Source organism: Caretta caretta, chromosome 8, assembly GCF_965140235.1.
Source record: "Caretta caretta isolate rCarCar2 chromosome 8, rCarCar1.hap1, whole genome shotgun sequence".
NCBI lineage: Eukaryota > Metazoa > Chordata > Testudines > Cheloniidae > Caretta > Caretta caretta.
Genome location: NC_134213.1, coordinates 22,532,305 through 22,557,087, shown reverse-complemented (window position 1 = coordinate 22,557,087; position 24,783 = coordinate 22,532,305). Strand labels below are relative to the sequence as shown.

Below are 24,783 nucleotides of genomic sequence, written 5' to 3'. Positions count from 1 at the left end.
ACTATGCCCAGGTGGTTTCTTCATAGTCTTTTGTTGTGTAAAGAGCAAACACAGCCACCATTTTCTAACACTGAACAAGGAACTTTATTGGACTATGCAAACAGTATAATCCATCCTCTCCTTTGGCTTAACTCTGGAGCTTCTACCTAGATCCTTTCCAGGCCCCCTCCTGCCCAGTGTCTCGCTTCCGTTTTAAAGGGACAGTGCACATATCCTCACAGATAAGGGTCGGGGGCATATATGTAATCCAGGGATCGGCAATCTTTGGCACGCGGCCCGCCAGGGTAAGCCCCCTGGAGGGCCGGGCCGGTTTGTTTACCTGCTGCTTCCGCAGGTTCAGCTGATCGCAGCTCCCAGTGGCTGTGGTTTGCCGCTCCAGGCCAATGGGGGCTGTGGGAAGCAGCAGCCAGTACGTCCTTCAGCCCGCGCCGCTTCCTGCAACCCCATTGGCCTGGAGCGGTGAACCGTGGCCAGTGGGAGCTGCGATCCGCCGAACCTGCGGACACGGCAGGTAAACAAACCAGCCCGGCCCACCAGGGGGCTTAGCCTGGCGGGCCACGGGTCAAAGGTTGCTGATCCCTGATGTAATCTCTCCTTTCTGGCACCATGGAGCTTAGCCAAGAAAGAGGACTGTGGTGGAGTCTCCGGCTTCACGGAGGTCTCCCTTTAAGGGGAAATCCTGGGGCCAAGGAACAGTCCATAGGAGTGTGCTGCTCCATCAGAGCTGCCAGGAGAGGGCAAGCCTGACCAGCACAAAGCTGGTGTAAAGCAACAGGGCCTCTGCACAGATGACCCTGGCCTCCTTCTGATCCCTCAGGACCTACAGGGATTGGGGATAGGTCCCAGTGACCAATCTGCAGTGCAGCAAACCCTGCCCCCCGAATGGAATAATCAGCGAGGAGGAACTCTGCAAGGGAATCCTCGCAGAGATTTCTTCCTTCTAAGCCCTTCCCCACAGGTGTAGTGCTGAAGGGAGCTATCCAAAGGGAAGTTGCTTAGATATTAGCATTCCTTTCCTTCCCTTTGCAGGGGTTATTGCTATATATTCTTGTGTGAAACTGAGTTAGTCTGGGGACCTGGCACCATCTGAACTCCTTCACTTTTGCAGTGTGCATTAAATGCTTTGTGTAAACTTTGCTTTGAACAGGAAAAGCAATTAAATAAAGAATTAAAACAAATGCCAAAAATAACTAAACAATTCCTACAGACAACACGGTGCCTTATCTGGCTGTCGTGTAGAAAATTGTAGAGTGGGGCCAAAGACAAAAGTGCCATAAGGTGTACAAAATAGAGCCATGACACTTCCTGTTTCTACAACAGAGGCTCTCAGAGCACTTGATAAGGCTGGATGAGATCATCATCGGCCTTGTTTTTACGCCTGAGATGAAAACTGAGGAAAAAGGGAGGTGAAGTGACATACCCAAGGCCTCCCGCAGACAACTAGTGTCAGAGCGAGGAAAGAAACCCAGGTGTCCTGGCTCAGTGTCTGGCTCCTGCTTTCGCCACTAGGCTAGCTGGATGCCAGGGTTCTGTGCTGATGCTCACAAGAGGCACCGTCCAGGAGTGAGAGGCTGGAGGTTTAAAATCAGCTTTGCTCCTCCCGTAGTGGTTAATCTGAGCAGACCGTGGCTGTACATTTGTAAACTCATGGCACCTGCAAACATCTTTTTGAACTGTAAACTAAATAATTTCAAAATGTACACCCAACACAGCAGTTTATGCCACCAAGCAAATACATCAGACAGTAAAAATATTTCCTTACAGACTGGCACATTAAATAAATGGGGATGCTTTTAGCGAGTTGTGTAGTGTTATAAAATAATCCATGACCATTTAACTTTCACATAGATCTACAGTCATAGAAAACTGTGAACGTTTGTGTAGTATATGTAACAGATATTGCTGTTAAAGTTCCTGTGCATTCTTTGCTGTCCACCAAAAGAAAGGCACATTAAAATGATTGGCGGTCTATTTCCACAATACACTTCTCCCATCTTCTCCCCCGTACACACATTTTTGTCCTCCATTTCAGTCTGATACACTTGCAACATCAGATGCCTCCCTATAGCTCCCAGCTAGATATCTGACACAGGGTTATATCAGGGCCTTAGCAGGCTGCAATCCACTCTGACCCCAAGCTTCTATTTCAAATACTTCAGGTCAGCTTAGAGCTTTTGCATAGCAGTGGGTTTGCTCATATATAGGGCCCCCTACCAAATTCACAACCCATTTTGGTCAATTTCACAGTCACAGGATTTAAGAAATCATAAATTTCATGATTTCAGCTATTTAAATCTGAAATTTTATGGTGTTGTAAGTGTAAGGGTCCTGACCCAAAAAGGAGCAGTGAGGGGGTCGCAAGGTTATTCTGTGGGGGGGGGGCGGGGGTTGCAGTACAGCTACCCTTACTTCTGCACTGCTGCTGGCGGCGGCGCTGCCTTCAGAGCTGGGCAGCTGGAGAGCAGCGGCTGCTGGCCAGGATCCCACCCCTGTAGGCAGAGCCGCTGCCAGCCACAGCGCAGAAGTAAGAGTGGCATGGTATGATGTTGCCACCCTTACTTCTGCTCTGCTGCTGGTGGGGCGCTGCCTTCAGAGCTGGGCACCTGGCCTACCGCCACTCAGCTCCAAAGGCAGCACAGAAATAAGGGTGGGAATACCACGACCCCCATAAAATAACCTTGTGATCCCCCTGTAACTCCTTTTGGGTCAGAACCCCCAGTTTGATCTCCCCCATGAAATCTGTACAGTATAGGCTAAAAGCACACAAAAGGCCATATTTCACGGTGGGAGACCAGATTTCACGACGCGTTTTTCATGGCCGTGAATTTGGTAGGGCCCTACTCATATATGACTAAGATCCAACAACATATGTAATGGCCTCACTAATATCACTACAAGAGTGAGAGCCATTAGAAAGACTAACACATGGACAGGGTGTTTCAAACAAATGCTTGAAGTTTTTATAAGTATAGGATTCTTTGCAGGGAACTTCTTCTGGTCAGACGTCATAAAATGACACCAAGTTTCTTTCACAATCTAGCCCCACCCTGACCACTTTTAGGGCTGGTTGCAACTCCTGGTTGGTGAGGGAGTGGGGAATAGGACTAATACTTTGGTGTACATCTTAAGGACTAGGATCCCTATCATCTCCCATGGTAGGCCTGCCAATGCACATTTAATGATCACCAGCATCTCCACTGCAGTTAGATACAGATTATATCCAGGAATGTGTGCATCAGATGCATGACACTGAACGCTAGCTGGATAGTTCTCATATGAAATATGGCTGCTGGGAAACTAAAAATTCTACACTCTGCCTCTTCACCTGGGGAAGGGTGGGTATGACTCCGATTGCTTTTCCAGTGAGCCCCAGGGCAAATTTAAGAGGGGCACTGATGGACAACAGGGGAGGTTACAGCCAGCTTTCCTTGTCTGGAGGACTGGTTTTATGGTTAAAGCACTGGACCAGGACTCAGGAGTATAGGATTTGACTCCCATGTGGCCTGGGGCAAGTCACCTAACTTTTCTGTGCCTCAGTTTCCCAACTATTAAATTAAGACAATACTTAGCTACCTCACAGGGGTATGGTAGTTGTTTAAATATGTAGAGTGATAGGGTGGTCAAATGCAACATGAGCTCTAAAGTGCAGGAGATCTTTGGAAACTGAAAATGTACCTAAACATCTGAGTGAAGCCGTTTCACCCACCTTTAAGAAGAAACCCAGAAAAGATCTGAGAAACTACCCAGATATGGAAAAGCTTTGTTTTTAGTACTGATCGGGGGCCAGCCTGAGGGCCCCACCGAACAGCTAATTGGCAGCCAGCCTCCGGGGCTTGGAACCAGTGTGGCTGGGGGGTGCTGAGCAGCCCCTATTTTTCTTTTCGGTGGGTGCTTGAGTCCCAGAGCACCCACAGAGTCGGCACTTATGACTCCGGCCCTCTTGGTCCAAAAGAACATGGGCTTGCTGGAAGGTCCAGCTGCTTGCTCAGGCTGCTGCAGAGGGAGGCCTCTGAGGGTGCAGAGTTTTGGAGGAGTTCTGCAGACGGCTGAATTTTGCTGCCTGTGGTGAGGCTAAATGCTAGTTATTTATATTGTTTTTAGAAATTGTGTCAGGGTTTCTAGGGCTCTTTAACACAGAGACATAATTCAAAATAATTACATACAATAATAGATGCTCCCCTTTGAACAGATATAATGGGCCTCTGTATGGGGCTCTGATGGAAGCAGGGAAAGGGTTAATATTGTCCTCCTAAGCAGGGCAAGATGCCACAGCTGCCTGCCCTCAGCAGGGATTGCTGGAGAACCAGCCCAGCTAGGGGTTATGAGTTATTTCCTCCAGGGAACTAAAAGAGGTGAGTGCTTTAGGGTACTGAGCTTTTGCCAGGTCTAGTGGCTAGATTCTCCTGACGCTATAGGAAACAGTGGTTCCCCTTTTCCTTGGTTTGACTTTTTTAAAAACTGTTTCAGGGACAGGCTCCTGCTGAGTTTTATTTTTATAGCTGTACTTTTGTCCTTGGCCTTTGCATTCAGGTGGAGTTCAGGAAGCCCAAATTGTAGAGGTTCCCTTCTCGGTGGGGCTCCCTGACTGGTCTCCCTAAGCTTAGGTATACTCAGTCTTTTTCTAGTCTCTACTGATGTGCTAAAGAAATGAGCAGATGATATTCAACTGCAGGGATTTGCAAATACTAGTGAAGACAGGAAAGACTAGTGGGAAAGACTAGAGAGATTAGAAACACAGATAGGTGAGAATAGGATTCATTTTAGAAAAATTGTGAACTAATTTATCTGGAGGAACGTAATCCAAACCACAGCTGTGGAATGGGGGGGAAAACAAGCAGCGATGCCAAAGGAGCTGTATGGCTGATGGCGATCAACAAACTATCCATAAACACAGGGTCAGTGCAGTTTTGGGATATGTCTACAGAGGTGCCTTATCATGGTATAGTCAGAGTCTTTTGCTTGCAGTCCTGAGCACTCAGTATTTGAAAGACATAAACCAAGTGAAGGGAGTCCAGAGAAGAGCAACACAAGCTGGTGGGTTTAAGAGAAGATCCAAACACATGTAGCTTGGCTGAGCAATTAGTGTATGCGTGTGGAAGGAAACATAATAGCAGCTGAACATTTGAAAGGTGGAAAGCCCCAGCAGGAGATGATTGATTTAGGGCAATGCAGGAGCAGAAAACTAGGAAAAATGGCATTAAATTTAAAAAGAGATGGAAAAATGTAGGTGAATATCAGGATATAGGCTTTGGAACAGTCTCAGTGTGGGAGACATTTAAAGATTGGCCAGGCAAAGAACTAGAAATCATACGCTAAGGCAGCAGTTCTCAGACTCTGGGTCGGGACCCCAAAGTGGGTCATGACCCCCTTTGAATGGGGTCACTAGGGCTGGCTTACACTTGCTGGGGCCTGAGCCCCACTACCAAGGCCCGAAGCCAAAGCCCGAGGGCTTCCGCCCTGGGCGGCAGGACTCAGGTTGCAGGCCCCCTGCCTGGGCCTAAAGCCCTTGAGTTTCAGCTTTGACCTCCTTGCCCAGAGTGGTGGGACTCAGGCTTTGGCCCCCACCTCCCTCCCACCCACCCAGGGCAGTGGGGCTTGGGCAGGCTCAGGCTTCGGTCCCCCCTCCTGGGATCGTGAAGTAATTTTTGTTGTCAGAAGGGGGTTGCTGTGCAATGGAGTCTGAGAAGTCCTGCACTACAGTAAAACTCTTACATAGGCAGGAAGGTGCACTAGGTAACCAGCTAGATCTGACCCAGTGCTAGTGTCATAACTCAAGTTCTGCAGCTCCTTCATCACTGAAGTTATTCCTCTCTGAATAACTTCCAGTATCTCAATTTGTTTCTGGCTCCCCAAACTGAAAGCAGTGTTGTAGCTATGTTCTTACCAGAGCTACACAGAGATGGGGACTAACACTGCTCTGGACAGAGACGTGATGTCTTGGCTTATGGAGTAGAGCTGATTTGAGTTTTTTCCATTAAATGGTATTTTTCATGAGAAGTTTCTGCTTCCAATGGAAATTTTGGGCTTTTTGGCAAAAAAATCAAACCCCAACATTTTTGGTTTTAATTTTCCACCCAGCTCTATTATCGATCTGACAACTACATTGGCTTTTCTTGTTACACTGTTTTGGTTTAGTTTTAGTTATAAGTCCAGGGAACATCACCCCTGCCTTTGTCTGCAATCCTTTGTGTTACTCCCTCTTTCCCTTCCCCTTTGCCTGCGATCATTTCTCCTCATAGTTCTATGTGGCACAGAAGTTAGATTGTAAACACTCTCTTTGAAGTGCCTGGCACACCTATGGTGCTACGTACAAAGGTTTCCTAATAATATTGTCATAAGAGCTAGGTGTTATTGCAGCACAAAGAGGTTTCCTACTGAGACCACAATACCCTTCTAATGGAAGGTGTTGCTGTTTGTGATCCACTTGCAAAGAATAGAGTTGATTAACTCCTTTGTCTAGTCCTGAGAGTTTAGCAGATTGGGACTGGTTCTGTCAATAAAGAGTCCTGAATCTGTGTCCAGACAAGGACTCCTTGAATATGGAGTTTAACTTTTTTTATCCAGCAGACAAATCAATTTTCTTATAGATAGTAACAAGCCATCAATCCAGTCTGGTATGATGCATCCACTGATCTCTTCCTCCTTCTCCCCAACCCAAAAAGGATTTAAATGATTTCCAGGTTGAATATTGTATTTCCTTTTCTTATGCCTATTCTGTGTCCCCTTGTATACACTCCCTTGTCCTCACTGGTGTCTGCGATGTCTCCTGGTGCAATATCATCTGCATATGTAATGACTGTGCTGTTATTGTACAATTTCAGATTATTAACACAGATGTTAAGTAAAAGTGGAACTGATCCATGCTGTACTTCACTATAGGCTACTCCCAAATCAGATAACATGGCTGCTTTGCATTGCCCTTTGCTTCTGGTCCCTTAGCCACTTTCAGACAATGTAGCAGACTCACACTGCTGCACATAAAACAAGGGAAGCAGTAGCTGCTAACATTCATTACAATAGATAGCTCAAGTCATGAGGCTCCACTGGGCAGTCTTGATGCTGTTTCCTCAAGTGGTCCTGGCAGAATGATGCCTCCCAGTTCAGGGAGTTCCTTACTGCGCGCTGAGGCTGCCCCAGGCAGAAATCACAGGGGATACCTTCCTCCTGCCTGGGTGCTGCTGGCTTCAACTCCGGCCAGCAGTCCTCCTTGGAAGGTGGGGCCAGGAACTTCTCCACAATGCGGCACAGCTGGAAGTTCTTCTGCAGCTTTGGGAAGGGTAGGAGGTTGACTTGGCAGATGGAGTGGGAGTAGGTGTCCCAGGGCTTCTGCTGATTTGTATTGATCACCTCTTGGATGCACTCCTTGCAGAAGGTGTGGCCACAACTCAGAGACATGGGGTCCTTATAGATGTCAAGACTCAGGGAGTAATTGAACTCCTCTTCAAAGCTTTCTGTTGCTGCCTCTTCCCTGGCTCCAGAAATGCACCCCACTGAGCTGCAGTGAAGCAAAGCTGAAAAGGAAGCAGAACATCTTAATGCTGATTGCACAGAGCGAGTTGTGAATATGCCAGCAGGGCCACTACCTAGTTTGTATATTAACACCTGCCTCCCTAAAGCCTTCACCAGGCTGGGACACCAAATCCCTACGAGCTGCAGGTGTATCCAGAGGCAGCTGCCATGCCTGGTTCTGCTTAATATAGTGATTATTATCAAACAGCTAGCGTGGTCTGGAACTCCTACATGGGCAGGGCTTTGTTCCAGATAACCCTGTTGGCTTAAAAGTATGCTTGAGGCTCCCCAGCTTCTGAGCCTGGTTGCAACTTGACATCTAACTGTGTTGAATGTGGACACAAACCAGGGTCCCTGTACATGTACTTTGGCCCATTGTTAGTGACTTAGCTGTAGCAGCACACAAGATGTGGGGGCCAAATTCATCCCTGGTGCGATTGTAGTTAGTGAACTTATAGCCTTGGGGAATGCAGTCCGTACAATGTCACAAGGGAACCCTCTTCCCCTACAAGAAATGAAAGATGAGTGGCAAAGACCTGAGGAATTTAAAGAAACAGAAACCTTCACTTGGTCTAGGAGACGGGGCTAGTCCGTGAGGAAAGTTAGAAAAGTTAAGGAGAGATGGAAGAGGGAGTTAACACAGTGGTGGACACAAAGGTAGCTGGAAATGATGGAGAAAAAGAAGAAACAGAGGGGGGAAAGCTCCCTCCTGACCTCTGGAACCTTGCTGAGAGGAAACCAGGAATCTAAGTCTGAATGTGAGAAGGAGCCTGGGCAGGAGCCATGAATGGGGAAAAAGTACAACCGGGGACTGAATAAACCATGAAGGGAAGTAAGATGGAGATCCAGGGCTGGCTGCACAGGCACAGAGAGAACCCATCTCTATAGCAACCAATAATATAGCCAATATAGCAGCAACAATAGAAGCAGGCATTTCTACTGCCTTGTAGGGAGAGGAGCAAATTGGTTTGTTTTCCTTAAAAAACAGTGGGGCCCTGAAGGAACAGCACCTTCTGGGTGTGACAAGGGCACAGAAATCAGCATGGTGGCTCAGATTGGACTGGCAAATTGAAGGCCGGGTAGAGAGCCCTCACAAAAGGAAGAAACCAACATGCCTTGCTCCCTGCAGTTACCTGTCTGCTCCTGGCAGCCAGCAAGGATTGATTTATACTGGAATGGGGACGCGCACACATTGTCGTAATTGATTTCTCTCCAGACTTCTACATGCCTTGAGTTGGCAAAGCTTTCAGAGACCTCATCAACTGGAATTTATGTCAAGCAGAAGCTAAAATCAGTATTTCCAAGATGTGGAGACCTGAAGTTCTTCTGACCTCAATTTAAAGCATCAAGGTTTTGATTTGCCTAGGGAGGTGGTGGAATCTCCTTCCTTAGAAGTTTTTAAGGTCAGGCTTGACAAAGCCCTGGCTGGGATGATTTAATTGGGGATTGGTCCTGCTTTTGAGCAGGGGGTTGGACTGGATGACCTCCTGAGGTCCCTTCCAACCCTGATATTCTATGATTCTATGTTTTTAAATACTGTACTAGTACCCATATCATTCCCTGAGCAATGGAGAGCAGGAGTAAACCTATAAAGCAGTCTGGGCATTTTGGTGAGCAGAGCCTCAGAACTATGCCTGGCAAAACTTCAGGTGGGAATTAGACTTAGGACATCTTGGCCTAAGACACTTGATATAACTTTAAGCTAAGAGGCCAGACCTGGAGGAATTCTGAGAGAAAGAAGCTGAAATAAAAACTCAGCCAAAAAAATCGGTATTTACCAGAGTCGTAGACTGAATGTGTTCAACAATTCTGGGATCAACAGGAATTCCCACTTCATATGCAGCAGAGACTCATAAAGGATGTCTGTGCAGGAAACTAGCTGGCCTCTGCCTTATTCCCAAATAATGAAAAAAAGATTGTACAGTCTGTTGGTGAGTGAATCTGCAGCAACAGGAGATACTTGTGAGTGAAAACACTGTGCAATTCCTCCTGATCTTTAGAAGATAGGGATGTCCACATCTGAGCTCTGAGACATGCCAGGTAAGTAGTTTTTAACAGAAGATCCACTCCCTTTGGAGGATCAGACCCTTTTTCACGGAGTTGTTTTAATGGAACATTCTCAGAATTAAAAGGGGTTTAAAGTTCCAAAGAAAAGTGGATCTGTGGAGGCAAGGGTTAAAACCATACATCTTCTAGTCCTCCTGTTCCCTGCATTGCTGTAAAGTGAGCACGTGAGATTATCTTTTGTGTGCAGCTCACAACATACCCCACGCAAACCTTGCTGCGAAGCGGACACATTTTCAAAATGCAAATGGATCGTGTGACAGTGCAGGAAGTTAACAGGTGAGCCTGCACCCTGATCACTCTGCCACCACATAGTCCAATTCTGTCCATGCCCCTCCTCCCCCGAAAACTAACCTGAGTATTGCAGTTAATTATCTAATCAGGTATGGTGGGGTAGGCAGCTGGGTGAGCTCAGGATTGTTAAGAAAAGCACAGGAAGGGAGAGGAGCAGGGTTGGCTGAGCCCAGAGTCAGAGGGATCTCCAGCAAGGGAGGCTTCTCCTCCTCCTGGACCCTGGGAAAAGGACTGAAGATACAAGGGACACTGCATTGCTACACAAAACTGTAAAGGTGTTGGTGGAGGGAACATGAATGAACAGCATGTTGTGGAGATCCAGCCAGTGGAGTCTGAGCAAGTTTCTGTGGCAAGAAGGCAGGAGAGGATCATGCTCTGCTACAGATTAAATCACAAGAGTTTATTGGACAAATCCTTGCCAGGCTTTGAGTTAGATCTGAGGGCTGGAGCTTTGCAGAGGCATGTTCTGAGGGGGTAGCTCTTTGCAGCACACCTTTCAGCGAAACGTCATGGTACTAAACTTAGGATAAGTGTATTCTACTGGGGAGCCTTGCTTTTCAGGACATGTGCACCCTTCCCAGCGGCAGCACCCTCATCCTGCTTCCACTTTGAAGGCGCAGTTTAAGTGTCTCTCTCTTGCAGGGAGGGTTAATGAGCCATTTACGTTTCTCTCTCTCTCACCATTCTCTGACATTATCCTCCATTTGTTGGCCCTGAAATGGCAAACTTCAGCTTTCCCGTGTCCAGTCTGGCCCCAGCCTATACACACAAGGCCTTCAATTTCTGCAGGAGATGTTCAATTAGGAGGTGGAGAGGCTCCTGGTAAGAACTTCAACTTCTTCTGCATGTGAACCCCATTTGCCTCCTCCTTCCATTGTACTTCACGTTTTCTGGGCAGGAACTCTAAGCAAGGTCTTAATGAGAAGTCTCCAGGCCAGGTTCCCTTCGCACTACAACCCCTCATCTCCTGTACAGTCCTATAGATTTTAACGTGCCTGGGACTGCTCCAAAGTTCAGAGTCATGAAAGCAGAAGCCACCCAAGCAATATGGCCGGGGCCGGATTAACCTTTTGTGGGCCTGGCACCAAACATATTTGTGGGCTCCTATGGAGGCAATGGAGCATGGCGCGGGGAGGTCAGTCCCCAGAGCAAGGGGCCAGCTAGAGGCAATGAAGCATAGCATGGCAGGGGCTAACGCGAGGGCACTATTTACAGACCGCCAGTTGCCAGGCGCACAGTGGCCTGCCCGTCCCTGTGCTGCCAGCATGCCCCTTCCCCTCAGGGGTAGGCCCATGTCACACCACACAGCCTCCCACAACCAACACCTCCCGTCTCCCTATGCCCAGCACCCCCCACACAGAACCCCCACTCCCTAGTGCCAAGACAGGACCTGCCCCGGCCGGGGTCCCTCTAGATGCACTTGCCTGGAGGGGCCCAGCCAAGCCCTCCACACTGTTCCCCCCACACATACCTGGCTGAGACTGGCCAGGCTTCTGCACCAGTCCCAGGTGGCTCAGCTCCGGAGAGACAGGCGGGGCCCCACAGGTGGTGGGAAGCAGAGACTGCCCGGAGCCGGAGGTGCACTGGGGTCCAGCGAGAGGGCTGAGAGGAGCAGCCTGGAGTGGGGCCAGGGGGCAGAGAGGAAATCTCGGCCAGCCGGCAGGCAGACCAAGAGGAGCAAGTGGTGGGTTGGGGGAGCCAACGGGGTCTCGGGGTGCAGTGCAAGCGGAGCAGGCCAGGGCCCCTTCTGAGCATGGGCCCAGCTCCATGGAGCCACTGGAGCCATTGTAAATCTGGCACTGACTATGGCAGACTAGATCCTGTACAACTGAATGGGAGGCAGCTGGTGCTGCCGAGGTGTTGGCCTGATAAACGAGCACAGTCACCCAAAAAGTGTGGGCATTGTAGCTCTGTAAAACTGCACTACCTGCTCAGCTAACGTGCACAGACAGCAGCACAGCACACGCGCTCGCCACTACGAAAAGCACCAGGGAGCAGTTGGTTATTTTCAACCAAGACCTCACTTGTCCCTGCTGTAGGCAAAGACATGGAGGCAGTGTGGCACAAGTCCAGGCCAGCTGTAAAAACTGTCCCCAGTCAGAAAAACAAACTCCTGCCTTTTCTTCCCATCACCCAACAGAAATGTGTCAATCTATCTCTATGCTGAAGGGAACAGAGAGAGCACTGACTAATGCAGGAGGTGAAAAATATATGAACTAACAGAAAAGGCCTCTAGGTGTGCAATAAACTGATATTTTACTAAATAGAAACTGCAACCAGCATAGGGAAACTCCATTATTTTAATTTCAATGGGAACAAATGAAACTGATGGAGATATTTGTTGCAAATGATTTATCTCACTGATTGATGTTGTTAAATACATTATTCACAAACCATTTCTGTGGCAGTTCAATGATGAGACAGAACACAGCTTTATGCAAGCAAGCAGGCTGGTCAGCTGAATTGGGCTGCTTGCTTTATGCAAGCAAGCAGGCTGGTCAGCTGAATTGGGCTGCTTGCTTTATGCAAGCAAGCAGGCTGGTCAGCTGAATTGGGCTGCTTCCCCCAGCTTTCCACCTTCCCCTTTTATTATATTTCTTCCCCCTATGCATTACATACTTCTACCGCAAAAAGACACACAAAGGAGTGTATGACGTTGATTAAGATACTTGTTTATCAACTTTTATCTACTACAATCCTGGTTCTCAGGCCTTGAGCCCAGGCTAAGAAAGCTTCCCACGGTCACTGTCTTTTAATCAACTTCTCATGGTTCATATCTAGTCCTTGTTCTTGGATAGAGCAATGTGTGCATTGCTTCTACAAAAGAGTCAGGGTATGCCCTGACTGTTTCCAGGTGGAATAACTAAACATGAACCCTTCACATTTCTTCTCATTCTTTAATCAACTCAGTTGATGGCCAGACAGTCAACAAAAAATGTACTTGACACAAATCTTTTTCTCCCATCAGTGAGATGTCACAAATTATTTGTAAATGTTTCCATTTGCTTATCAGGATGGATGCGGTTTGTTTGTTTTAGAAAGGAATACTCCAAAGAAGGGACCGATCCTGCAAACAGTTTCCTCACCGAGGAATTTTTTCTCACCTATGTAGTCTCATTGGAGTCAGCAGGACTGCTGACATGAGAAGACTCCAAAACATATGTGCAGGCCAGGTACTTAGTTGTAAAGGACCTGAGCCTGACCTCACACTGGTTCCAGCTGCATTGACTTTGTCGGGCTACTCCTGGTTCACACTGCTATGAGTGTGGACAGAAAATGTAGGTCAATGTGAATATTACATATTGGATAAACTCCAGATATTTCCCATTTTTATTGTGATGTTTCCCTTTCCCTTCTGCTAGTGTAAAAACATACATCAGCTGGAGTGTAGGAGGCTTTTGAGAGGGGAGAGAGGAGTTGTTCTCTATCCTAGCATGGGCAAGTTCAACTGTTTCTTACCAAATCGTAGATAATTTAGTGCTGGTGAAATGTGTCCATCTGACATCCCTACCAATCAAAGCCCACGAAACAGGTAGCAGCAGGGCAACTGTCCTGTGCGCTCAGCCAATGTGCCTTAAACCAGTAAAAGACGGCATACAGACCTTCTTATTCTGCAGTAAGAGTGGCTTATTTCGATGTAGCTTAATACAGCAAATAAAATGGATTCACCTAAACTGAAATAAGCCACTCTTACACAGGGGTTTGCACTGGTTTATAACAAAATCAATTTAAACTCCCAATTTAAAGAAGTGCAACTTCTGTGTAACAAAAGGCAAAAAGCAACAAAAATCAATCAATTCCATAAAGAACCACTCTTGGCAGAATGTACAATTCCTTCCATTAGCAACACCAAGTGAAGGAATTACCCTTTATCACTTTTACTGCAAATACTCAAGTCCTAAAATGAGTGGGTGGCCATAGGAAACACCTGTTTGTGGAGGGGCATATATTTTGCTCTGTAATTAATCATTCTTCAAAGTCTGAAAGACGGAGGAAAGCATTTCTTTGCAACAAAAGTCACCTTCTCCCTGAACATGTATAAATGGGTTTGCACTAATAAACTGAAGCATTATCAGGACAGAGTTGGATTTTTTTACGTTATAGTGTATTTGTTATAGTTTATTTATAGGCAGATCACTTCACTATTTACAGTACATGAGCGTAGAGATTCTACAGTCTTTGTGATGTAAACAAGTAACTCCACAGCAAGGGGAGTCTGGAAAAAGAAGCCAGTTCTGAAGTATTTACACAATTTAAAATAGAACTTTTATACCCACCGGATAGATATAGATAATACATTGAGCGATTTGGTTAAATTATCTATGAAACTATAGAATCTGACAATGTAAAAATACAAGAAAACGTTCTCTCGTTTAGACAGTTAAATCACACTAGAAATAAATCTCTTTTTAAAAATAAGAATAAAGGCATAAGAATCCATGCCATTTTTAAGGTTAAAGTATATTACATAAATAAGGACACAACGGAACACAACTGGGAAAGAAATTAAGTGAAATATAAAAAACCTCTACCAATTTAAAACAAAAAATGCAGTCAACTAAAACCTTGATTCTTAATCACAAAGGGATCAATTCTGCTACTTTTACTTACTCCAGGAGTAAGGTGCTACTTACTCACCATGAGCAGGGTGGCAAAATTGAGCCCTTAAGAGTTATTAGCAGTGTCCTTTTTTAAACAAAAAGTAGAATTTAGCTTTTATTATAAATAACAAAGCAGATGTGCCCCTTTTTAGGTGAAATTCTTACACCTTCCTCAAGAAATGCATCAATTTAATTCTTCTCGCTCATTCACATACACACACCTGATTATTAGATTAACCTTGTTCAGCTCTCTGATAAATAATGCCCCTTGCAGTGCCACCTGGTATATTGCAACCCGACTTTCTAAGCCACTACCTGATTACAGAATCTATATAGGAAGAGCAATGGAAACCTGCAAGCTTTACTTGGTTCTGTATTGCTCAGAATTGTCAAGGATGGACTGTCACGTCAAGAACAAAAGGTTTTAAAGGCTCAGCTACAGATAATGATATATTAAGAATTCAAGAGAGTTCCCAAAAGAATATTAGTACAAAAAAATAAAGCTGGTTCTGTAAATCTTCTTTACATGGACCGGTACAGAGATCTAATGCAAACACTGCAACATAGAGACTTGAGCGGCTGCTTACACTTTGTGCAGATAATGCAGCTCAAAGTTGCACTGAGTAGGAACTGGGGATAGATATTTTCAATGGGCAACATCAGCTCTAAAACCCTGCATTCCCCAGCTGTCCCTCCCCAGTCCAGACATTCAAAAACAATCCTCATCTTGAGAAGTCATAGGAATGCACTAGATTCTGCCACAAAGAACTGTATCTCATGCAAAACAATGAGATTTAATGGGTCAGTGGATGAGAAAAGGGGACTGGGGCTTTATCATTTACTCTGCATGTCAGGTTTTGTACCTGATAGCAAATAGAAACCATCAAGGGATTTTCTGTGCACACACATAATTAATTAAAAAACTAAATGCCCCTTCCTGATTGCCTATTTTAACACACCATTTTTACTCCCACCCTCATGCAGAAACTAAATTCTTTCCTTATATAAGTCTCTGCTTCCCTCATAGACGCATGGCTTCTTCCGCACGTTGATGTTATTGCTGCACTGTAGTTATTACTGGGGGCGGGGGAGGGAGAGATACATGGACCCTGAAAAGCAAATGTGGGGAAAAGTGGGAGAGTGTCCCTGTAGAATGTGGGACTGTGCGCAGAGAAGGGCGGAGAAGACAAGGAGGGGTGTCGCAGGGGAGGAGTCCCTTCCTTGGCTGGTATGCACTGTGCCACTCTGTATGGGAAGCGTCGGTGAATGTGCCATAGCCTCTGCTCAGCTGAATGGTGTAACGCCCACAGAGACTCTCTCCCTCTCTGTCGAGTGCCGGCTCCGTGGGACTTAAAGCTATTCGTTTCAGACTGCTATTTTCTTCTCCTCGAGTTGAAGACACGTTCTCAGAATAACCCTCTCCCATCCCAGGGAAAATATGTGGCTCCAAATTTAGGACACAATCCTTCAACGATGGGGAGTGCCCCCAACTCTGGGTGACTTCAGCACCTCCCTGGATTGAGCCTGGATCAGTAGCATACTAGGAATCAAACTGCATTCTTTGATTGTGGCTGGCCTCTGAGCAATCATTCCCCTATCAAAGCCAGGAAAGGATCCACACTCCATTGGCAAAGAGCATTCCCATCCAGAACACCAGACTATATAACTCCTCCCTCCCCTAGAATCTCCTGCTGCAGAGTGTAGCACTGCAAGCCAAGGGGAGCTTAAAAAAAGCCTCAGTCCAGAGGGTACAATTTTTACACTAGACCTAATGTGACTGACATAAACAAAGCGAATATTCATGGCTATGCTTCTCAGGTTGAACATCCAACCCTCGGCAGCCACCAAGAGGTACTGGTCTGAGCTAACCTGCGTAAACTGTGCGTATATTCCAAACCATAGCCCCCCCGGCTTTACATTCAGCAATACTGGCTTCACTGCGTATGTGGTCACCAGCAGCACGAACAGGAGCTCATTGCCCAGCCCAGGCCATAACCAGAGGTGTGTGCGTTTGTGCACCTGAGTGCATATTGCATAAGTCCTGGAGACACTTCTTGCAAAAATAATTTATAGGCTTCAGGCAACACGAAGACCACTTATTGCATCTCTTCCTATCCTAGGATTGCAGTACTGATTGACCCTGTGCATCACGGGATCTTCCTTCCTCTTCAAGAGTATCTCACTTGATGCGCTGACGTTCTGCAACTGTCATTGGCCAATGGCCAACACAGGAAGTCCAGCCTCATGAAAGCAATACGAGATTTAAAACTGGGTGTACTGAAATCAATGTCTGTGAAGCGAGTGAGTGATTCACACTGAAGGAGGCTCCTTCCAGATGCCAGGAAGTTCTCCCTATACTGCATTCAACCCTTTCACATTCTTAACATTTGATGCATTTTCCATCTCTGACCAAAGCCAGCGTTGTGAGCTTTGATCCATCCTTGTCTTGAGCAAGGAGATGGAAGAATTACACGTATCGGTTTTGATTGATCGTTTTCTGAAAAACATCAGCACAGCACAGGACAGTACTACTCACCCTAAATGTGTCGCTATATACATTCTACAGTAAGCTCTATAGCAATCACATGTAAACATCATTGTTGTGAGGAAATACTAGGACAGAAAAAGGCAAAGCTACAATGAGGCGACTGCCAATAGCAGATGCTCAGTCTAGGTCAGAATTACTTGTGTAATTTAGCTTGGGAGAGGAAGAGCCCATGATTCTGTTTTACAGTAGGGACGCAATCGGGTAACTACTCTGGAACAAGACTGAAGTAGCATGAGGAATATGCCATGTAAGTGCTCAATAATAAACCCATCAATGAAGGTTTTGGGAAGTGTCGTTTAAGTCACCAGGTAGCTCATAGGTAATTACCATGTAACTGGATATTTTTAGAACCCTGAGCTCCACGTTATAAGACAACTAATCAGATAAGTGTCCTAGGGTCACACAGAGCCAGCACCCTTCCCCCTTTGAATAGTATCTTACATCACAAGCGATGCCATTGGCGTCGATGGAGCACAGTACAATTCAGCAGGAATTAAGAGTCTTAGAACCTAGTCCCGTGGAATTAGTTTCTGGTCATGTGTGCCCCATATGGTGAAGTAATACCATCACAATATGTCAGTGCCATGTACTAGGGGAGACCTTAAGGGAATCTAATCTATCTATTGGCAGAATTTAAGGCTATTATTCTATCTACAAGGGATGGCTCAATCCCAGCGGTCTCACCTGTGTGTGAAAAACAAACTGAAAACGTGGGGGCAGGTTGTGGCGTCAGCAAGGTTATTTAGTCCCCACTGTTAAACACTGTTTCTGGCTTGTTTTTTCTCTGACTGCCCGGTCTCTCCCCGGCTCAGATGTGGAATGGCTTTAAAGTTTTTAGGTCAACTCTCCAGTGAAGCTGCTGACCATACTGCTACTGTGTGCCTTAAACCCAGCCCTGCTGATGGGCTTTGCAAGGACGCCCCCGTGATTGGGGATCTCTGGGAACCAGCGAGAGGCAGGCCAGGGTTAGTGCTACCCAGCAGGCAATGAGGTGACAGCAGCAGGCAAACACCCACCAGGGCTGCAGTGCCTCCATGACTGGCGTTCTGCTAGTCAGCAGCCTGGAGAGGTGAGGACCACTGGAGAGACTGTGATAGCCCAAGAGGGGTCAAGAGGGAGATGGGATTTGCTAACTTCCTAGTGGGACTGGGTAGGTCTATAGCTTATCAGACACCACCCAAAGGAAGGGCGGCATGCTGCATGCGGCAGGGATGTTCCGCTTAGCTGCCATGCCATCTAGCTGCCAGTCTGAGTGAAAGGAGACTTTTCTCACCCAATTCCCCTGCGTGGTGTGGAAGTAGCTGTGCGCGACGCACCCAGCCCGTCGCTTTGCTCCAGCTGAGCCAGCCAACGGATGGAGCTGAGGAGGGCCCAGCAGCATCTCACAGAGGCTTTAGCTGATCATCTAAGTGGAGCTGTGATCCTCACCTAATGCAAAACCAATGCACCTGCCTGTGTACTGGGCGGGGGGATGAACAGGGATGGCCCTTTGGGGGCTTTTAGAATTCACTCTCTCCCAGGCTCTCAAGGCAGGACAGCAGCTTCACTGGATGGTGACTGATTCCATCACCAAAGCGGCCAGCAGCGATTAACTCCCATGGTGCCCAGTTTGATAGTGTCCTAACACTACATCCTTATAACTCCCCTTCCCCCGGTCCCACAAAGCTGCACCGCTGTACAACGCGCCAGCTCCGGACCAGCCGGGGCCCAACCACCAAACTCATCGCTTTCCAGCATGTTCGGTCTCAGGCAGCCCGAGACTGACAGCTGGAGACCCAGGACTTTCAGCCATGCAAGCAGGAAAAATGGCTTTTCCAACACACTGGAGTGCCAAACTCCAACCATATTCTGTTCCAGTTCACCAGGGGCTGGGGCCCGGGATGGCTCACTCCACAGCTGAAGGGGCAAACTCTGGTTCAGTGATGCCAGTCCAGGATGCCCTCCCGGACTGACCCCCATCTGCTCAGTGGCTAGTGCCTCATTACAGTGCATAGTTAAAAATCAAGGAAGCGATACAATAAATCTGAATTACAGTACATCTGAGCCATAAATACATTTTTAAGTATATACTTTTTTCTTCTATTAAAAATTAGTTTATAGTCCTGATTCTATTCACAATTAACGGTTTCATCATCACACACTACGGACAAAAAATGTTATGGTGAACACAGCTGCAACTCCACTCCGGGAGCGTGGGTGGATGTTGGGGGACCCGGGGAAGGCAGGGGGAAGAGAAGGCTCACTCCAAAGCAACCAGTCAGAAGCAAGGATACTAATGTGTGGCAGTGGAACATCAACACCATGGGGACTCACAGACAGAAGCAGCTTTGTTCAATGTAAACATCAATTTAAAGGGACAGCAGTCTCTCTCAATCTCTCTCTCTTTTTTCATATACTTAATAATTTCTTTGAAAACGTAAACATATTGGAAGTGCCTTGACTGAGGTATTGAGGTGTTCCTCCAAGGTTAAGGCTGTTATCGATGCAGGCTTCGCTGGGCCTCCTGCAGCAAGCTGTCAAAATCCATGGTCTCGTACTTGCTTTTCACTGGAGCCGGGGATGACTCCTCCACATTGGAATCTAGTAAAGGCAAGGACAGAGTATGAGATAGTCAGGGTGCAGGACATCTGCTGGGGTCACAAAGCACTGACATCCTGCTTCTCTTTGAAGATCAGTATAGCTACTTAATTATACTTAAGACTTATAAAGCACTTCACATGGGTGGACTAATTAATCTGCACTCTCCCTCATAAGGCAAGAATTGTCCCCATTTAACAAATGGGGAAACTGAGGCACAGAGTGGTATTCTGACTTGCTCTTTCTCACATTATTATGATGATGTGTTAGAGTAGAACCTTTAGGCCTCAGCCACTGGGGCCTTTTGTGCTAAGTATTTGTACAAACACATAGTGAGAGACCGTTCCTGCAGCAAAAAGCTTACAGTTTAGATAGGACAGACAAAGGTTGAGAGGGAAAACAGGTGAAGTGATTTGATCAAGTTCACACAGCAAGTCAGTGGCATAGTCAAGAACAGAACCAAGCTCTTCTGAGGCCCAGCCACTGCCCCACCCGCTAGATCAAACTGGCTCCCAATGAATTAGTAGTAGCAGCTGGGATTAGAACTCAGGAATTCCAGGGTTCTAGTCAAATAATCAGTCCATGCTGCCTCCTCAAAAAAGTGGGTTTGGGTTTTCTGTTTAATTAGATGTAAATTATACCGTGACTCTCACTCCCAACAGCAATCTGACCAGCCACTCCCCACCTGACTGAGCCCCCGAACAAACCTGGCAGTAGATGAGCTCACTTTCTCTTAGCTCTAATGCAGTGGAGTGTGCAGTGTTTTTCCCCTCCATCTCAGAGAAAAGCCCTCTCTTTTCAATAGAGAAGAGAGGGATTTCTCCATCAAAATCCTGGGCAATTACTTGTTTTCTGTTGTAGGCAGAACTCGTAGCAGACCCTATAGCTAAGATTGCTCAATGCTTCCCATTATAAGAAACTGTTTTCATTTGATTCTAACTTTGCCAAACTTGAGTCTGAAACTTCCCATGCCGGGTGTCTGACTCAAGCTAAATTTTTTTGAAAAGTTTCAGCTAAAACAGTCCAGCCATTTCTGAGAATGAGACTAAGGAAAAAATACACTGTTTTGCCCAGGTTAAAAAAATTCTTATGGCTGATTCATTAAGAAGCGCTCACAGCTCCATGCTTTGGAGCGAGGGCTTGAACAGGGGAGTTACCCTGGTGTCAGGGCCATACCCTTCCCCATCTCTATGGAAATGTGCCCAAATTTGGGCAAGGTCTGAGCCTCTGAAAAAATTCAGTTCAGACATGATCAGTACAGTTTGGTTAGAGTTTGGCAGCTAAGTTCTCTGAAGATTCCATCTGCACTGAATATCTCTGTCCCGTCATGGCTCCTCTGTGCCAACCGGCCTGACCAAGCATGCTCCAGCTCAGCGATGGAAGGGCTGAACAGGGCTTTCCCGATAACTGCTCATCCTGGCTGCTACAGAAAGCAATTGCTCCTCTGTGGCGCCAGGCGACTGAAACTAAGAGAAGGGAAACTCTCTCTCCTGTGCAGCATGAAGGAGAAGGAAGAAGCCACCTGACTTGAATGGGAGAGGGGAAAATGGTGGAATAAGAGAAGAGGGGACCGGGAGAGGCTGGGGCAGGACAGAGGGTCTGTAACCACTAGAACACACTCTCCTATAAAACCTGGACAGCCCAGGACTCCTGTGTCTCAACATTCCTTTGCTGCTAGCAAATAGCTGTGAAACTCACTGGCAAAGTACGTCTCCATCCCTGGTAGTGGCAGGTCCTGAGGGACATTAATAGCCTTCTACTGCTACCAGTTACTCCATTAGCCTTAGTGATGGAGGACTGTGCTGGGGATCTAAAACTCTGGCCCTCGCTGATGACCCATATGGGGTTCAATATGTCCACAGGATGAAGTTTGTTTTATAAATTTTTTAAGTTTTTAATCAATGTAGGAGATTACTTTAAAAAACCCAAACACCCTACATTAAAAGAACATTGAGGTTGCAAAGCCAAGCTTCCAAAAGTTAGGAAATGCCAGAATTAAAGTTGCCCCGCCCCCTTAATTCAGTCCACTCCTGTGTATGCATTATGATATAGTCTTCGATTACATACTATTTTTTGCACAAGAGCCCTGCATCATTCAGTTCACAGGACGGACGGTGGTCACGGGTCAATGAGGCTGTTGTTTACGCAGGGTTTCTCAACCCATGAGTCGCGACTCAAAATTGGGTCACCAGTATGTTTTAAAGGGCTGTGTGGCCGCTCCAGAGGCTCTGGTCCCGTAGGGCTGGCTGGGCTCAATTACCTGCTCTGGACATTGCAACCTCCCAGGTCATAGTGCCACTCAGGTTTGGCGCAGCTGCCTCTCCGTCATGATGACCGTGGGCCAGCAAGGCCAAATTTGTGGAGTGAATGCAGGGCGGGCTTTGCAATGCCCCCCAGAGCCTCCCGCCTGCTGCAGCGGCAGTACCCAGCCCTCTCCCCCGGCCTTTTTTACTAAGTCACAACAGGCTATCAACATTTACAAATGACTCCTGAGCCCCAGCTGGTTGAGAGCCTCTGGCCTACAGGGCCCCTGCGTCACTCGGTACAGAAGTTGGAATGTGTTCAGTGGATGAGGCAGGGGACTGAAGGAAGAGACAGGATGGTCTCACGATTAAAGCAGCTGAATGCTGGCCTAGAGAATGGGGTTCTATCCCTGCCTCTGCCACAGAGTTCCTGTGTGATGTGAGCAAGTCACGTACACCAGTATTTTCACCAATGGCCACCGTGTGCTCCTCATTTTCTGGGGGCTAGACTTGATACCCTGGGATCTGATTTACAGAAGTCCTGAGCACTCACAGCAGCAACTCAGGTCGAGGGGAGCTCTCCTCTGGACCTCTATCGTGCTCTGAAAAATCGGGCTCTGGGCACCTCAAGCCCTAATTCATTGCCACTTTGATAGTTTTGGCTTTAATCTCTGTGCCTCAGTTCCCTGCGTAGCAATGCTCCCTGGCCTCTCCCCTCACAGGGGGGCTGTGAAAAGAATGCATTAAAATTTGTGCACTCCACCACTATAGTGATAAGGACCACAGAAATGCCCAGGGGGATATTAATAATTCTGTGTTCATGCGGAGTTCAAATGGTGTGTACTAAATAAGACTGGGGCCCATAGACTGAATGAAGAGGATAAAAAGAAATATTGAAGAACTATTCATTCACTGAATGAGACAGGGATCCTGTGGTGAAAATAGTCTGTGATCAGGTAATTAAAGATTGTATCATAATTCAGAGACACCAAGGGGCTGAGCTAATTTTTGAGTGACTGGCTTTGCAACCTTTATGGTCTTTTAACAACTTTTTTTTTTGATTAAACATACACATAAAGTGTGTGGAATATGACTGCACAAATGCTTGGCCTGGAACACCTCTGAATCAGACACTGCCAGATGCATCACGCAATCATGGGATGGGGGGGGTTTCCAGTTGCTACATATAACTTTGATGAAAGATATGTGATCGATTGGTTAGTTCCTGGGAAGAAGGCTCAGTAGTTCCTGTTTCTGATCCTGACTCTATTATGGACTAACTCTGTGTCCTTGGGCAGGTCATTTTGCCTCTCTGTGCCTCAGTTTCCCAGTATGTGAAACTGGGCTAATAACTGTTCATGTCACATGGGAGTTGTGAGGCTTTAATTAATGTCTGTAAAGTGGTTTGCGGTCCCGGGATGAAATGAGTTGGAAAGTGCAATGTGCTATTACAGTTATGCCAGGATAATGTGGCCACTCTTCACAAAGCAGCTCCCAGGGAAAGCCCTTTCCACAGGCGTATGTGTCTATCTATTCCTGACATTTTCCCTGCTGGCTGCCATGGACTGGCCTGCAGTTCTGCAGCACTCAGCAGGAGCAGCTGGAGTGTGGGCTATGGGGAACCTTGTTTTTTCCTCCACTCTGAAGACTAAATGCTTCCCCCCAGCTAGCCTGGGAAAGGCATGCCTTGCAGCTCTGCTGCTACACTTCCCCTTGTGCTCCCTGATGTTCAGAGATTTCCCAGCGCTGCTGCACCTCCAAGCTGTGGCGATTAAATGACCCCCCGTGGCACATTACTAAAGGAAACTCCCAGTCAAGAAGAATCCAGACCCATGAGGGTTTAATGGACAAGGCAGGTGCCTCCCACGTGACTTCACCAGGGGACACTGAGCTGAAGAGCTGCAGCGCCCCGTTGAGAGGTTTGGGCCTCAGCGTTCAGAGAGGGCCATAAAACTCCCTCTGCCGTAAGGAAATGAGAGCCTGGCCACCAGTGGGGCCCGCCTGCTTTCTCACCCAAGTCAGTGTATCTGGTCCACAAGTTGCCAAGGCCACCATAGCTCAGCTGGAATGAGGGCTCATTCCTCTTCCTCAGCGAGGCGCCGTTCTTCAGCGATAAGGCGGCGTGTTCCGAACACCGGTAGGTGATGAAGCCGTATTTATCCCCCCTGAGCAGCCAAAGAGAGGAATCAAGAGGTGACTGACCAGGGAGAGGGATCTGATGAGCCTTATCTCCTAAGAGACTGAGAGCCACATACCGTGTAGCTTGGTTTACGGAGGGCACATGCAGGAATTGTACAGTGCATCTCGCTTGCACCTGTGGTATCTTAACAGTTCTACAGGCCTCCCACACCCACCTTGGCCCAAGGGGGAATTTACAGACAGCTCCTCTGAACCTTGTGAGCCCTGGGATGCGATGTACACCAGGGGACTGTGCTGTTTTAAGGCCATCCCCATTCATCCCATTAAAAGATGAGGATGAGTTAGCCAGCACATGTCCTATGTCCGAAAAGTCCTATGAGAATTCCCATTGCTTTGCCAGGTGTGGGCCTGAGCTCGCGCTCAACACACCTGTTATTCCTGGTCAGAACCCGACACTCGACGATCTCCCCAAACACTTCGAAGCGTTTCTTCAGTTCACTGGAGCTCATGCTGCTGGAGAGGTTTCTGATGTACACCACCCGGCCTTCACCCTGTACAAGCACAACCAATGCAGCTCAGGCCTGCCCTCTTACCAGGCCTCCCTGCTGCTCCCCTGGCATTACCCATTGGGGAATCCCACTGCTGGGCGATGCCCCCAAGTCTCTGAGCACAAGCAAAACAAAGATCCAGCCCCCCTGCGCAAACAGCTCTCTGAGCAACCTCAAACAGCTGAGTTCTTTTCATGCACATTTTCTTTCCTTTATCCTTCTACTGCATCCTTTCAGCTTTTGCAGCGTTTTCCTTGTGG

General features: G+C 47.2%; 1 protein-coding gene across 3 annotated transcripts in view; it reads right to left on the bottom strand.

The window, feature by feature from the left end:
* Positions 1-13,955: 13,955 nt before the first annotated feature.
* Positions 13,956-24,783, bottom strand: part of PPARGC1B (PPARG coactivator 1 beta) — a 94,820-nt gene continuing 83,992 nt past the window's right edge. For all 3 annotated transcript variants that reach the window (XM_048861471.2, XM_048861470.2, XM_048861472.2), the window contains 3 exons: positions 24,405-24,526; positions 23,850-24,001; positions 13,956-19,596 (listed from right to left, as the gene is read on the bottom strand). In XM_048861471.2, coding sequence (XP_048717428.2) covers positions 19,493-19,596; positions 23,850-24,001; positions 24,405-24,526 — 378 coding nt within the window. In that variant the 3' untranslated portion in view covers positions 13,956-19,492. The remainder of the gene's footprint in view (positions 19,597-23,849; positions 24,002-24,404; positions 24,527-24,783) is intronic.